The sequence below is a fragment of the Leucopleurus acutus genome (assembly GCF_964270905.1).
Source record: "Leucopleurus acutus genome assembly, chromosome: 14".
Taxonomy (NCBI): Eukaryota; Metazoa; Chordata; class Mammalia; order Artiodactyla; family Delphinidae; genus Leucopleurus; species Leucopleurus acutus.
Genome location: NC_139156.1, coordinates 33690045 through 33707365, shown reverse-complemented (window position 1 = coordinate 33707365; position 17321 = coordinate 33690045). Strand labels below are relative to the sequence as shown.

Genomic DNA, 17321 nt, shown 5'->3' with positions numbered 1-17321 from the left:
GATAGAAGTTCCATTCCAATAGGGAGAAAGAGAAAATAAGGAAAGGGGTGACAGGTCCCAAGCAAGTCCAAAATTTAGTACGGTGAATTTCATTAGATCATAAGGCTCAAGACTAATCCTCTTTGGTTTAGTATTCTGCTTTCTAGCCTTGCTGAGGTAGGGGTTGTGCCTCTGCAGCTCTGCCTGGAGGGAGCCCACCCACAAGGCTCTGGGTGGCTGCCTTCTGACCTGTTGAATCTGAGGCAGTGGCCTCTCTTTTTGAACCAAGGAGGCAGCTCTGATGATCTCTGAATTACCTTAGGGGTTATTATTCACTTGTCTTGAAGAATAGCACATTGTTGTTGCTATTAGCTCTGTGGTCCTGTCCTGTAACATCTAAGAAGTCCAATAGCCTCCCTTCATTTTCAAATTGGCAGTTTCTGCTCATGTAGTCCCATAATTTCTTATGTATGTATGTATGTATTTATTTATTTATTTTTGTCTGTGTTGGGTCTTCGTTGCTGTGCATGGGCTTTCTCTAGTTGCCGCAAGCGGGGGCTACTCTTCGTTGCGGTGCGCGGGCTTCTCATTGCAGTGGCTTCTCTTGTTGCGGAGCACAGGCTCTAGGCGCGCAGGCTGCAGTAGTTGTGGCATGCGGGCTCAGTAGTTGTGGCTCATGGGCCCTAGAACGCAGGCTCAGTAGTTGCAGCACATGGGTTTAGTTGCTTCGCGGCATGTGGGGTCTTCCCAGACCAGAGATCGAACCCGTGTCGCCTGCATTGGCAGGTGGATTCTTAACCACTGCACCACCAGGGAAGTCCCCCATAATCTCTTTACCAAGTGATAGTTTAGCTTTACCCTTGGAGTTCTCTTGCTAACCTGCTTTCTCAATTTTTGCAATATGGACAAGTTGAGAATTTTCCACGTCTTTAAGTTCTAATTCCTTTTTGCTTAACAATTTTTTATTCAATTCATTTCTCTCTTTTCTCATTTTACTATAAGCAGTCAGTATGAACCAAGCTGCTCTTTCAATACTTTGCTTAGAAATCTCCTCAGCTGAATATCCAATTTCATTGCTCACAAGTCTGTCTTCCACGAAACACTAAAACATGAACATAATTTAGACACTCTGTATGATACTGTAATGGTCGATATATGTCTTGATACATTTGTCCAAACCCATAGAATATACAGCACCAAGAGTGAACCTTAATTTAAACGATGGCCTTTGAATAATAATGATATTTCAATGTAGGTTCATTTATGGTAACAAATATACCTCACGGGGGGGCATTTGACAGTGGCAGTGTGGGGTCAGGAGGTATATGGGTAATCACTGTACCTTTCTCTCAATTTTGCTATGCACCTAAGACTGCTCTAAAAACTAAATTATATTTAAATAGAAAAAAGTGAGCTCACCCATGTAATTATGAAATCAAGAAATAAAACATTAGATAAGCAGTATTGTAGAAGCCTTCCTCATCCCTCTTCCCAGTTATTATCTCTGCCTTTCAGTACTGACTCTTAATAGTACTGATTAGTTTTGTCTGTTTGGGGCACTATTTATATGGAATCATATATAGTGCATCTTTTTGTGTATCTCACTTCTTTCACTCAATGTGATATTTTGGAATATTTCATTTGTGTTGCTGCATGTGGCTGTAGTTTATTTTCAATTCAGTGTAGTATTCCATTATAAAATTTACTACAATTTATTTTCAGCTACTCAGAGACTTGTTTTTGCTTTCTTCTTGATTATTGACTGCAAATGTGACCTCTGAATAACTGAGGTGTTATTGTATGAATAAAATAAAATTCTTATTTATTTAATTTTTAGTGGTAAATATATAAATTCATAAACTGATATAATCATACTTTTAAAACTAGTAAGGTATTAGGAAGTTTAAAAATTTCTCATTTAAGTTATAACTGTTACATTATTTTACATATAAAGTTGATTTATTTCTGCTTTGCTATAACACTTGCAATATTATTTCCTGACTGATTAATTACATTTCAACTTCTGATTACTCATGTGCTTTGTACATAGTCTTGTGTTATTGGTGGAGTGTTCCTTTGTACAACTTCGTGTTTTATTTATGCAACTTGGTTGTCATTTTTAAAAGGTATGTGACATTTATTTCTTTTGTCACTCATTACCACCAGCTTCTCCTTATCTTCCCCCCATTAGAGAGGGCTGCATAAAGCAGTTTCATGCTTGCAGCTGATTTAATACATTTGAATGACATAAAGTCCTGAAAGATAGATCAGAAAAAAGCAAAAAACCAAAGCTTAAATATTTATTGAATAAATAATTAGTTTAATTATACAGAAAAGTAAAAAATGGGGATGCTACTTCGCCAAAAATATAAAAGCTAACAGAAAAAAAAAAGTATTTTTCAGCTCTGTAAGCAAAAGAGGAAGATCACAAAATTTATGGACCCCATTGGTACGTGAATGTGCTCAGCTTTCTGTTTTTCTGTAATTTATCATCAGTAGTCAGTTGCTTACAGCAAATGCCTCTTATAAAGGTGTGGAAAGCAGAAACAGAATAGGGAAGAAAATGGCTGAGGATACTTTAAAAAGCTGTTTATATCAGATGATGTGCAAACCTGATCACAAACAACCTAGATTACCTAAGAAGTGGCAGATGCTACTCCAAAGCCCCTAGACATTCTTAAAAACTTTTGAGATACAGAAGTCCCTGAAAACTGGAAAGGTAAATATGTAGCACTTGCCTTTTTAAAAGAAAAAGGAGGTAATTTGGTAATTTGAGAATTAGAAAATGATTCAATTTATAATGATTTACAACAGTCCCAGATAATCCAGAAGCTGGATTTTTAATTAGTGTAGACTCTGATTCTAGTTCAAAACATATATTGCCCTTTTTGGCCTATTGTTAGAAGTGGAGTAGCTTAGTAAGTGGCTCTGTGGTAGACTTAGGTTTTTCTTAGGTTTCTTAGGTTTTCTTAGGTTTTTCTAGGTTTTTCTACTTTGGTAAGGAACAAGAAATGAAATACTTTGTCCTGGGACTTCCCTGGTGGCACAGTGGTTAAGAATCCACCTGCCAATGCAGGGAACATGGGTTCGATCCCTGCTCCGGGAAGATCCCATATGCCGCGGAGCAACTAAGCCCGTGCACCACAACTAAGCCTGTGCTCTAGAGCCCATGAGTCACAACTACTGAGGCCATGTGCCACAACTACAGAGTCCACATGCCGCAACTACTGAAGCCCACGTGCCTAGAGCCCGTGCTCCGCATCAAGAAGCCACCGCGATGAGAAGCCCACTCACCGCAACAAAGAGTAGCCCCCACTCGCCACAGCTAGAGAAAGCCCATGCATAGCATGAAGACCCAACGCAGCCAAAAAAAAAAAAAAAAATACTTTGTCCTATCTAAAGTGAGGCTTTGATTGTGTCCCAAAGGACATTTTAAAAAATATATTTATTTATTTAGTTTCAGCTTCAGGAGTTGTGCATTGGCAGGCGGATTCTTAACCACTGCGCCACCAGGGAAGTCCCCCAAAGGACATTTTTCTGGGACAAATCAATAATTGCTTGGAACTTTTCATCTAAACTGATAGTTTTGGACTGGGAGGATATATTAAATCATATTTATAGAGCAAAAATCTAGTTCTATTGTACTGTGCTAGTTGCTGAGGAAGGGTTGTGGAATGGTTCTTAACCACTAGGATTTTTTAATCTAAAAGGGCAGATAACTACAAAGAAATAACCACAGTGTATAACAAATAGAAAAATGTGGTCCTGTAGACGTGTTTGATTTGGTTTTATAGCATTTGGAATCTCACCTTTAGATTCGATTTATGCTCCATAGTCATCCTGCCTGCCACAGTCACCTTGCCAGTCACACTCATTTATGTTTCCCTGCCTGGACCCTGAAGGCATTTGGGTATTGCATCAATCTGGAGCATGAGTAGGGTTGCAATCAGCAGAGATGAGGGAAGGGAAGAACTGGTATAAACCCGTTCTTAGAAGCTAGAAAGCTCAAGATCAGAAAGTTCAGAGATCCTGAACCTAAAATGCAATGACCCAGCAGAAGGGATATAAAATCATATTTATTTATTTTGTGTTAATAAACATGCATATTTTGTTTAAAAATCATGTTTGGTTTACATGTGTTTTGAATGTTTCTTCTGGGGGAAAATATAATTCTTTCTCGACAGTTGGTATCAGTTTCCTGAAATTCTGTCTTCAGCTTCTTTTTCTCTCATCTGAGCCGTAGCTTTCTGTGTGCTACTTTAGCTTTTATTATCTTTTTTTTTTTAATATTTATTTATTTGGCTGTTTCGGGTCTTAATTGTGGTACTCGGGATCTTCAGTCTTCGTTACAGCAAGTGGAATCTTTTTAGTTGCGGCATGCAGGATCTAATTCCCTGACCAGGGATCAAGCTCGGGCCCCCTGCATAGGGAGCACAGAGTCTCAGCCACTGGACACCAGGGAAGTCCCAGCTTTTATTATCTAACTCTAGTTATCTTAAGAAGAGTTTTGGATTTGCCCCATGGAAATTGTTTAGGTGTAATTAAATGTAACTCCTACAGTAATCTGTATCTCTAATGGAACAGTTAGTATACTATTTGTGACCTGTTGACTTTAGAGCTATGAGATTATGCATCCCTGATTTATACTACATGTTGACTATGTTCTTTTATGAAGAAATATCTTTTAGGGACTTCCCTGGCAGTCCAGTGGTTAAGACTCCATACTTCCACTGCAGGGGGCACGGGTTTGATTCCCGGTGTGGAACTAAGATCCCTCATGCCCCGTGGCGTGGCCAAAAAAAAAAAAAATCAAAGAGTTTTCTAGAACTTTATGAAAACTTCAGTTCTTATAATTAATATAAACTTTCTTTCACTTTTTACATTTGACCTCTTAGTTCATTGTGGAGCAGATCTTGAGCTTTGTTTAATCCAGAGTGTTATTGGTCAAGAGGTAATATATGATTTGCATGTATATAAGGCAACCAAGCATATCCTAAAACCTACAACTTTTATTTTTGAATCACAGTAATATTGTATAATGAAAAAACCTAGTGATAAGTAGCTATTTCATTAAATTAAGTTGAAGCATAAGGAAGCAAATCATTTTTCTTTTTTAATTGATTTAGTTGCCAAATATAAGACTACAACAACTTTCCTTAATTGTCACACTGATATCTAAAATACGTAAATAAAAAAATCGTAATTTTTAAAATTGGCTCCTCTTTCTGCCTGTCTGATTTTTTATGGTGGTACCACCATTTTTCTTGCTTCCTTTCCTGGAAAATCTGGAGTTATCTTAGATGTATTTCTTTTTAACTGCTCCTGTCATATCCCTTCCCGCATCATAACTGATTACTAGGTTTCTATGTTTAGTCTTATCTACTTTTTTTCCCTCTGTCTATAGTATCACTAGTGACGTTGACTAACGAGTTGGATGCTATATGCTACTAACATTTAGAAATTTCTAGATCAATAGCATAGGTTATCAAAGCATCACTTCTTGAATTAAGAGCAGGAAGAAATTAGCTAGGGAGGACACCTTCATTTTGACAATTCCAACTTCATCTCCTGCTTAGATTTTTAAGGCTCAGAAAAATGTCATAGAAGTGTTCCCCTTGCTCCAAATGAGTGATATTAAATGTAACCTTTCTTCTTCTAGAATGTTCAATAAAATATTTTAAGCCACTTGTATTAATCAAGGAAACTAAAAGAAAATTGACAAGAACTGATAGAAAACCCAACTCGAACCGTCTTAAACAATAGAGGGAAATTATTAGCCACTATGACTGGAAAGTCCAAGAATAGGTCAGATTCCATGTAAGGCAGAGCCAGCTACTCAGGAAATGTCACCAAGGACCCAGAGTCCTTTTATCTTTGAACTCCACTTTATGCAGTTTTGGCCTCATCTTCAGACTGTACATGGTGGGGCAGCAGCTATAGGCTTTCTCCTCTGGTAGTAAAATGGCTGCGAGGTCACAGTTCCAAACCTTATATCCTCATGCACTATCATCTAAAAGAGTGTGTCCCTCTACTAGCTGCTAAGGAACTACCTGTGGGTAAGAGGATGACCATGGTTAGTTGACTTAAACTCATCAGGATCCATCCTTGGCACTAGATCAGTCCTATCCAGACCAAATAGAGCTGTGAATGGGAGCAGAGTGATTTTTCCAAAATGCATCTGGGGACTTTTCCAAGAAGGGGGAATGGATGATAGACAGTAAATCATAGATGTTTACTAAAATACTCAGTGATATTACTACTTATCTTTTATTCAGAACACACATGCTTATTGGTCTGTGAGGTCTAGCATGGAGTTTGTGCATATGTCTGTTTAAAAAAGTTCTTAGGGTGATTCTGTTGCACACCTGTAGTTAAGAACCACTGATAGGGCTTCCCTGGTGGCGCAGTGGTTGATAGTCCGCCTGCCGATGCAAGGGACATGGGTTCGTGCCCCGGTCTGGGAGGATCCCACATGCCGCGGAGCGGCTGGGCTCGTGAGCCATGGCCACTGAGCCTGTGCATCCGGAGCCTGTGCTCCGCAACAGTGAGAGGCCCGCATACCGAAAAAAAAAGAAAAAAAAGAACCACTGATAGCATGGTATCACTTACTTCTTGTACATTGAAATAAAAGTTCTCAAGTTACGTGGCGTACATTTCTGTCTCCAGAGGGCACTGTTTCTTTAACAAGCAAAGGAGGAATTTAATTGCTTTGTTTATAAGCTGAATCTTTTAAAATTTAATTTAGGAGTTAGTTGATATGTTCTTGACTTTCTGGTCAGGTCACAAGGATTGAAGAGTATTTCAGTTTCACCTGTAGTATAACTACCCAGATGTCCAAACTAATTTTCTTAACAGCCTCTGAATAACAATTAATGATCTCTTTTAGAAATATCTTACCAAATAATTCAGTGTATCCTTGTGTATAAATACAGGAAAAGTTACAATGAAATCTTTTTCTGTGTTTCTTTCCTTGCTACTATTTCTTTATAAATAAAATGTAGTGAGTCAGGTCATGCACCTGTTTTGTAATGATTATATTTGTCTGGTTTATAAAATAAGCGGAATCCTTAGTCCTTAGCAAAGTCCTTTCAGGTGTTAACTTTAAAACATGTTTCTGGACTTCCCTGGTGGCGCAGTGGTTAAGAGTCCGCCTGCCAATGCAGAGGACACAGGTTTGATCCCTGGTCTGGGAAGATCGCACATGCAACTAACCCCATGCGCCACAACTACTGAAGCCCATGCTCGTTAGGGCCCACATGCCACAACTACTGAAGCCTGCGAGGCTAGAGCCCGTACTGTGCAACAGGAGAAGCCACTGCAATGAGAAGCCCGTGCACCACAACTAGAGTAGCCCCCGCTCACCACAACTAGAGAAAGCCTGCACAGAGGAACGAAGACCCAATGCAGCCAAAAAAAAAAAAAAGAAAAAAAAAGAAACACGTTTCTGCCTAGAACTGCTGTCCGAAATTTTTCTTTCACACAGCACAGCCAGTGACTGCCTTAGATTTCTTTGTTATTATAGCCTGTTGAAAGTATTAATAAGCTTCTAAAAATAAAAAATACTCCTCTCCCAAACTTCATTTAAATTTATCTTAATCTGGATAGTATATGGGAAAAGTGGAACCTGTTCTTGATGTCACCTCAGAAAAGTAGATCAATCAGCAAATTTCTAAATAGTAACAGCAAAACGTAATAAATAAATTTTGAGTTTTTTCTGTTTATTTTTGCTTAGTTCTTTTTTTAGAAAATTAGTGGGTTTTGAATCACTTTATCCAGAAAGCATATAATGACTTTATTTGACTATAATGTGAATAGTTTCATCATCATCACTTTTATAATTTTTCTTCCTTCAGATAAATACAGCATTTGTTTTCTTTCATGACTTCAAACTTTCTAGATTTTTGGACCCTCTATCCATCTCAAATTTTGGTTAATATTTTAATTGTCCCATATTGCTTTTTAAAAAATCTAGGAAAATGCGAAATAACATCTTCTTTATTTTAATGAAATTCTGTAGAGTAAAAAGGGAAATTAAGTATACCATTGATTTTAAAGGTAGATTTAAATTAGGATTTTAAAAGAATAGCCATTTTAAAAAAAAATCTAGAATTTCACCAAGTTGTTTAGCTCTGTGAGTTTGGAGGAAAGGGGTCCCTTGATACTGGTTTTTAAAATTTTGTTAGGTATCTTGTTCCCTTTTTGCCTATGTTAGAGGCATCCCAGAAAAGCAAGAGAAATCATATGTAGCAGTCTGAGTGCAGCAGATAGGGAATGTAGTAGAAGATGGGAGCAGTGAGACTCCAAATTTTCTTTGCCTGGTGATAGAAGGGAAGTGGGTTGAGCATTATGGGATGCTTATACAGTTCTGAGCTTTAAGCCTCCCTTATCCAGCTGCCTTCCAGAATTGCAGAGATTCAGTAAAGGTAGTGAGACATGAAACAGAGGGGGCTGATGATGAACACTGGGGCAAAATGCAAAGTGGTAATAATAAACACTTATATTGCTTTGAGAAATTGACATATAAGTGGTATCATTAATGTGTGTAATGTTCTGTAGCCATAAGCATTTGCCATCTTGGGTACCTGCCCCTAATGCTGTTCAGCAGGCTAAAGAGAGATATATATTATTGCCATGACTAATTGCTGCACATTAAACATGACCCCCTTTCCATCTCACCACTGTTTCATGTTTTAAAAAATTATTCTGTGAATGTTTAATACCCAATTTTTTTCTCCCTTACATGCAAATAACTACAATTAAGTTAAGCTAATTGGGCAATTTGAAAGGCTTGAGATTATACTAATTGTCTCAATACAGTTCACTTAAGAACTGTAAACATTTATTGAGCATTACTAAGTACCCAACACTAGTAGGTGCAAGGAAACTAACTTTTTTTGAGCACCTACTAGGTACCAAGTACTGTTAGGTGTTTTACATTAATGGTAGAAACTTGTGTAATGCTCAGAACAGCTCTCTGAGTGATGATGATGCTCTTTTCATAGATGAAAAACTAGGATTTACAAAAGTTAAGTAATTTGCTCAAGATGTAAAGATAAGTGAAATAGTGGCCATCGAACCTCTTCTTATTTTCTCAAACCCCTGGCCCGTATTTTTTAATAGATAATTTTTCCATTATTCATTATTAGCAAGATGGTGATTTCTTTTAATGACTACAAATTTCTTGACACTTCTGTCCTTAAGAAGTGGGGATCTATGTCCCCTCCCCTGGAATCTGGGCAGGCTTGTGACTGCTTTAACCAGTAGATGACAGGGAAAACAATGTTGTGAGACTCTGAGGCTAGGACATAAAAGGCAATGTTGTTTCCACCTTAATGCATGGAACACACATGCTTGGAGGTCTGAGCTGCCATGTAAAAAGTCCAGGTACCCTGTAGCCACCATGCTGTGGGGAAGCCAAGCCATATGGAGAGTCTGCCTATCCAGACATGTGAGTGAAGAAACCTCCAGGTGATTCTAATCACCCGCTGTTGAGTCTCATTCTCAGCCTTCAAGTCATCCCAGTTGAGGTCCTGGATAGAGTGGAATGAAGTCATCCTTACTGTTCCTTGTCTGCATTCCTAACCCATGGAATCTGTGAGCATAATAAAATGCTTGTTATGTTAAGTCACTAAGATTTGGGGGGTAGTTTGTTACTCAGCAACTGTAACTGGAACAGCAAGTGACATAAACCTTTCCAGCCCGCATGATCTCTCCTTTTTCACTACACATTTACTACACATGTAGTCATTACTAATTTGTTAATATTTATTCATTCTGTGATTATTTCATTTGAGATACTTTTCTATCCCAACTAGGTTATAAACTTCTTTGAGGCAGGAGTGATTAAAAAAAATTTTTTAACAAGTACTCATCAACTGTCTACTCTGTTGCAAGCACTGTTCTAGGTGCTGAGGATTGATCAGTGAACAGATGCAAACTTTCTGCCTTAATGGAGCTTACATTTTAGTGGGTGTTTTGTACCTACATTACCTAAGAGTATCAAATTTATAGTGGCTGATACAGTGTTATTGATAAACTCTAATGTTAAACTCCTCAATCTTAAGATTTTTCTGAGTAGAGTTGCATTGCATTAGAAATTTTAACAGAGCTTAAGTTGCTGTAGTTAATTTTATTTTGAGTCAGAACTCATTTAGCTACTGTCATATTTAATAATTATTAAAATTTCAGTTAATAACATTACCTTAAATTCCTGTTTATTTAAAACAATGTTTGTTTTCCTTTATAGTTGAGAAGAGACACTGTTGAAAGTTTTTGTTATCGTGTCAAATTTGTGTTAGACCTCTGAGTAGGGAGAACAGAAAAATCTTTCTTGGAATTCCTGTTTCAATCCTACTGTGTAGGCAAGCATGCAAATGGAAAGATGCCTACCAGTAGTTAGTTTTCTTCAACCCAACGTGAGTAGTAAGTGGTTAGACATTGTGAAAATTAGAGAGGGAGCCAAAAAAGCATTGAAATGGGAAAATGGTACGTTTTGATTGTCCATGTTTACCTTCTCTTACACTGTTCTTTTTTTGAAAATTTCTTAAGGCACACAAACCAAGATACCAAAGTAAGAGTTCCTGATTATATTTTTAAAAGTTACAACTCAAATGACATCCCTTCTACAAAGCTTTTTATCAAATAAGAAGTGATTATTTCCTCCTTTGTTTACTCAGCATGCTTTGTTTTAAACCTCTAATGTAGCACTAATCATGTTTTGTAATATTGTATCTCTTCCTGGATTGTGAGATCCTTGAGGGTGGGAGATATCTGTGTCTTTGTACTGCTGTTATTCATAGACATGATATAAATGATATATTAGGTTAAGTTGTATGCAGATATATTATGGGACTGATAATGGTGAGTGATACTTAGGTCTCTTCTTAGTCAAGATATGAATCTAAATAAATAATAGTTGTTTTTTTTTTTCCTTTTGGCCGTGATGTGTGGCTTGCAGGATCTTAGTTCCCCGACCAGGAATTGAACCTGTGCCCTCGGCAGTGAAAGCTCAGAGTCCCAACCACTCGACTGCCAGGGAATTCCCAATAAGTATTAGTTTTGCCAGAAATATCACATTGCCACCACCACTGCCCCCAACCACCATCAAATTAAATCTCGCTCTCAGCTCTACTAGCCAGAGTGGCAAGTTGTCCACCCTCCTTAAGGTGATAAAAGGAATTCCAGGGCCTTTTACAGTCTAAAAAAAAACTGAGAGAAAGGCAGAGATTGTTCTAGTTTTAACTTTCAAAATGCTTTTTGTCCAAGTCTGTGTGATCCTTTAAAAGAGAAGCATAGGCGTGAAGATCTTTTGCCTTGGTTCCAAAAGACACAATGCCTAATCTTCAGTCCCCCAACATCCCTCATGCTGTTCTGTCAGAGTGCCGCTGTCTAAGTAAGAACCCACAACTCTTATTTCTTCTTCTAGCTTCTTAAGTTGGAAGTTTAGGTTATTGATGTGAGATCTTTCTTCATTTATAATATAGGCATGTATAGCTCTAAATTTCTCTCTAAGCACCTCTTTCATTGTATCCTGTACATTTTGATAGTGTGCTTTTATTTTTGTTTATCGCAGTGTTTTTTGTTTTTTGTTTGTTTGTTTTCTTGGCCTCACTGTGCGGCATGTGGAACTTCCCCGACCACATCGAATCTGCGCCCACTGCAGTGGAAGCGCTGAGTCTTAACCACTGGACCACCAGGGAAGTCCCTCAAAGTAGTTTTTGATTTTGATCATGATTTCTTCTTTGACCCATTAGTTATTTATTGGAGTCTCTTGTTTAACTTCCATGTATTTGTGAATTTTCCAGCGCCTTCTGTTATTAATTTCTAATTCCATTCCGTTGTGGTCAGAGAGCATACTTTGTATGATTTCAGTACTTTAAAGGTTTGTTTTATGACCTAACGTATGCTCTGTTCTGGATAGTGTCCTACGTTCACTTGAGAATAATGCATGGTCTGCTAATGTTGAGTTGAATGTTCAGTAGATGTCTGTTAGGTCTAGTTGGTTGATATTGTTGATCTAATCTTCTTTGTCTTCTGCCTACTCAGATTTGCTGTTGAACCCCTGTAATGACTTTTTCATTTCATTTATTGTATTTTTCAACTGCAGAAATTTTATTAGGTTCTTCTTTTTTAAAAGTAATTTCTGTCTCTTAATTTATAGTCAATTTTGTGAGGTATTGTTCTCATATTTTCCTTTAGTTCTTTGGTTATTTTAAATAGCTGATTTTAAACCTTTGTCTTATAGACCAGTGTCTCATAGTTTCTTGTTTCTTTGTGTAACTTGTAAATTTTGTTGAAAACTGGACATTTAAAATAATGTAACATGGATGGACCTAGAGATTGACATACTAAGTGAAGTAAGTCAGACAGAGAAAGACAAATATATGATTTCGCTTATATGTGGAATCTAAAAAAAAGGTACAAATGAACTTATTTGCAAAACAGAAGTAGAGTCACAGATGTAGAAAACAAACATATGATTACCAGGGGATGGGGGGGCAGGGATAAATTGGGAGATTGGGATTGAGATATACACACTACTAATAGTAAAATAGATAACTGATAAGAACCTACTGTATAGCACAGGAGACTGTACTTAATACTCTGTAATGGCCTATATGGGAAAAGAATCTTAAAAAAGAGTGAATATATGTATATGTATAACTGATTCACTTTGCTGTACACCTGAAACTAACACAACGTTGTAAATCAATTATACTCCAATAATATTTTTTAAATAAATAAATTAATTAAATAATGTAATGTGGCAATTCTGGAAGTCAGATTCTCTTCTCTCCTCAAAGTTTGTTGTTTCTTCTTGGTGGTTGGTTGGTTGTTTCATGACTTCTCTGAATTAATTCTGTGAAGTCTGTATTTTTTGTTGTGTGTGGCCACTTAAGTCTCTGCTTGGTTAGCTTAGTGGCCAGCTAATGATTGGACATAGATTTCCTTAAAAACCTAGAACCAATCAGTCTCCCAGTCTTTGCTAAGGGACTCTCTGTGTGTATTGGGGCATGCCTTCAGCAATCAGGCATTTGACAACTCTGCATTAGCCTTCACTTCCTGCTTGCCCAGAGCTTCGGGGTCAGCTGTAAATGAGAGCTTAGAGCTTTCTCAGGTCTTTCCTGAGCAGGTGAACAGGCCTACGCATGTACATAGTCTTCTAGGTTCCCAGGAATATGTCAGAGCTTTTCAAAGCCATCTATGGACATCTCATTCCCCAGTTTTTCCTTTTAAGCTTTTTGGTTAGCTTATTGTATACCCTAGCTATTATCTACCACCTGAGGTATCTGTGATGTTAAACAATTGCCTATAATTGTTTTTAACAAATGCCCCCAAGAAAAAGGCTTTCTGCTCTGGACAATCACCAGTTTAGGTCATATAAAGACATCTCTGCAAGTGATGTCTTCCAGGGAACCACCAGATAGGTCAAATAATGATAATTTTCTGGGAATGTGGCTTTGAAGGAACTCCAGTCCATTCTGCCCCACTTTGTTCACTGACAGGCTGCTGGTTTGCACCACAGTTGTGGGATGTTAATTTTCAAGGATACTGTGGAGCTGGACCCGGGCAAGGAGAGTGGAAATGGGGCACATCAAAACATAACAAAGCTTGTTTCCTTACCAAAATTCAGAAATTTTTCATGAATAATGCTGCTTGAATTGCTACAAGTTTTGAATTAATTTCCAGACTTCTAGAAAAATTGATTTTTGACAACTTTTGCTAGTTTTCTTGATGCTTTTATGGATCAGAAAATGTTTGTATATCCTTACTCTGCTATTTTTGCATCACTCCCTTTGTTTCTTTTCTCCTCCTTTGAGAAGTTAACTATTTTACGGGCAGCGGTGGGGGTGGGGGGCTATTTGACTCAAAACACCAGTAAGTTTCATTTCTTCTGTGATGGTCCAACTTAATTTCCCTCAGTGAGTCAACAGATGGGAGTGGTCTTCTGCATTCTCGACAACTTCCGTTTTCCATTTCTTAGAGCTGTGAGAACAATTCAGAATTGATAACTAATAAGTTCTACTACCAGATAAAGACAAAAAAGGTGATAGTAAGTTTGGAAAAAAAGTGATATCTACTCAAATAAATAGAGTACTTCCAGCCAAAAATCCAACAGTTTTCTTGGACTTTGAATAAATATTTAAAATGTTAGACCAAAGAAAAATAAAAAACAAAATTTAGAATTTTAAGAAAACTTGTTTTATTAACTGCTTCTGTAACTGTTTCTTACTTTTTATGTTGTCTCCTGTCAGGATGCCCGACATGCAGCAGAAGGAGAAATATATACCAAACTTAATCAGAAAATTGATGAATTTGTTCAGCTTGCTGATTATGACTGGACAATGTCTGAGCCAGATGGAAGAGCTAGTGGTTACTTAATGGATCTTATTAATTTTTTGAGAAGCATCTTTCAAGTGTTTACTCATTTGCCCGTAAGTATAAAAAAATTTCAAAAAATTGTTATAATTTTGCTTTCTGAAGTATATTTTAGAATTCAATTTTAGTTGGAGGCTTACTTGTTTAAACCAACTTCCTAGCTTGAATATTTCTTTTCTATTTTTATAAATCAATTTGTGAAGAATCTTAGCCATTTTTTACTGAGTAAAAATTGGTATATAACATTTATATAAATTTCAGATGTATAACATTATAAATCAATATTTTATACACTACAGTGACCACCACCATAAGTCTAGTTACCATCCCCTTCACCCACTTCACCCTCCCCCCGACCCCTACCCCTCTGGTAACCACCAATCTATTCTCTGTATCTTTGAGTTTGTCTTTGTTTTTATTTTGTTTGATTCCACATACAAATGCAATATACAGTATTTGTCTTTCTCCATCTGACTTATTTCACTTAGCATAATACTCTCAAGGTCCATCCATGTTGTCACAAATGGCAAAATTTCTTTCAAGGTCCATCCATGTTGTCACAAATGGCAAAATTTCTTTCTTTTTTATAGCTGTATAGCATTCTGTTGTATACACGTGCTACATTTTCTTTATCTATTCATCCATTGATGGATACTTAGGTTGTTCTCATATCTTGGCTATTGTTAATTATGCTTCAGTGATCATAGGGGTGCATATACTTTCAAATCTGTGTCTTCCTGTTTCTCCAAATAAATATGCAGAACTAGAACAGCTGGATCATATGGCAGTTCTACTTTTAATTTTTTGAGGACTCTCCATACTGTTTTCCATAGTGGCTGCACCAGTTTACATTGTCACCAACAGCATATGAGGGTTCCCTTTTCTCCACATTTTCTCCAATACTTATTATTTCTGGTTGTTTTGATAATAGCCATTCTAACAAATGTGAGGTGATATCTCATTGAAGTTTTGATTTGCATTTTCCTGATGATTAGTGATGTTGAACATCTTTTCATGTGCCTGTTGGCCATCTGTATGTCGTCTTTAGAAAAATATCTATTCAGATCTTCTGTCCAGTTTTTCAGCTGTTTGTTTTTTTGTTGTTGAGTTGTGTGAGTTCTTTATGTATCTTGGATATTAACCCCTTATTGGGTATATGATTTGCAAATATCTTCTCCCATTGCCTTTTCATTTTGTTGATGGTTTCCTTCACTGTGCAGAAGCTTTTTAGTTTCATGTGGCACATTTATTTTTGCTTTTGTTTCTCTTACCTTTGGAGTCAGATCTAAAAAACATGGCTAAGACCAATGTCAAGGAGGTTACCTCCTATGTTTTCTTACAGAAATTTTATAGTTTCAAGTCTTTAATCCATTTTGAGTTAATTTTTGTGTATGGTATAAGATAGTGGTCTAGTTTCATTTTTTTGCATGTGGCTGCCCAGTTTTCCCAACACCATTTATTGAAAAGATTCTCCTTTCCCCACTGTATGTTCTTGGCCTCTTTGTTGTAAATTAGTTGTCCATGTATGTGTGGGTTTATTCCTGGACTCTCTATTATGTTCCACTGAACAGTGTGTCTGTTTTTGTACCAATACCATGTTTTGATTACTGTGGCTTTGTAGCATAGTTTGAAATCAGGGATCATGATACCTCTTTAGTCAGTTATTTGAAATTTTAATTTGTTTTACTTTTTAACCCAAATAACTACAACTCTCTTTCCACCAAACCCAAAACAAAACCCTGAAGTTGACAGCACAGGCTTAAATAGAAATAAACTCTAATAGGAGTAGTTTTTATGAAAGTCAATATAATCAATGCCTTTTCCTATCAGAAAAGGCCAAGAAATTATTGGATATTTTTAGGCTAGAGATTAAAAGTAAAATAGGAACATTGTTCTATACTAATATATAGTCATAGTACATCTATATCTTGAATAATCTGTTGATGAAACATTAAAAAAAAACAATGTAACAGGGATATTTGAGCGTGAATAGGCTGAAACACTGGATTCTTCAGAAGAGGGATGCAAAGGGAATTCCCTGGCGGTCTAGTGGTTAGGACTCCATGCTTTCACTGCTGAGGGCCCAGGTTCAGTCCCTGGTTGGGGAGCTAAGATCCCACAAGCCGCACGGTGCGACCAAAGGGAAAAAAAAAAGGAAGGCAAAGATCAAAGAGATGATGGTAGGGTGCACATTCTCTCATTAGGTATATTTAACAAAAGAACTACTGTTAAAATGTGAATGGAATAGTTTTGTACAAATAAAATAGGGAGAAATTTTGACCTTTTTATAATCTCATGATAAGATGTAGCTAGACACAACGAAGTTTAATATGGAGCCTACCCAACTGCTTCCAGCCATCTCCCTTGTTTAAAATGAAAAAAAAAAAAAGTTATTCTCCTCACCCTTCACTCTTTCCCCATCAAAGGGCCACTTAGAATAGTTGAAGGAAGGTATTGCTAAAAAATAAATAGAAGAATTTCTTAAAGAGATTTTAACAGTGGATTTGTGCCAAAGAACTTTTAGAAGCTTACCCAGGGATGATACTATATTCCTCACTGTTGTCCTTGAGTTGAAAAAGAGAATGTGTGTGTGTGTGTGTGTGTGTGTGTGTGTGTGTGTGTGTGTGTGTAATTTTTATATCAATTAATTTCAAAAAAGTATGCATTAAATAATTGTTGAATTAATTTGAATTCACCTTGTCAATGTAAATCTCCGTGCTTCCAGCCAAAACCAATCCTCAAGAATAAACACATGCACATGTGTGCACACATACACAAGATACACACACATCGTGTTTCTATCGTTGCAGTATCTGCTTCGCAGGTTGACATGAGATGATGGGTAGGGATTTTGTGCATAACTAGGGTAAGATTAAGAGAGGTTATATGTTAGAAATGTTTTGGGTTAATGGCTCACCTCAGGAGACTGACATCTAGAGGGAAATCCTGCTTTTTCATAGGAC

At 37.0% G+C, this 17321-nt stretch overlaps 1 protein-coding gene across 1 annotated transcript in view; it reads left to right on the top strand.

The window, feature by feature from the left end:
* EXOC6 (exocyst complex component 6) overlaps window positions 1-17321 on the top strand; it is a gene marked incomplete at its 5' end in the record, with an annotated part of 188022 nt that overhangs the window by 97584 nt on the left and 73117 nt on the right. The window contains one exon of the mRNA XM_082855035.1: window positions 14235-14414. Coding sequence (XP_082711161.1) covers window positions 14235-14414 — 180 coding nt within the window. The remainder of the gene's footprint in view (window positions 1-14234; window positions 14415-17321) is intronic.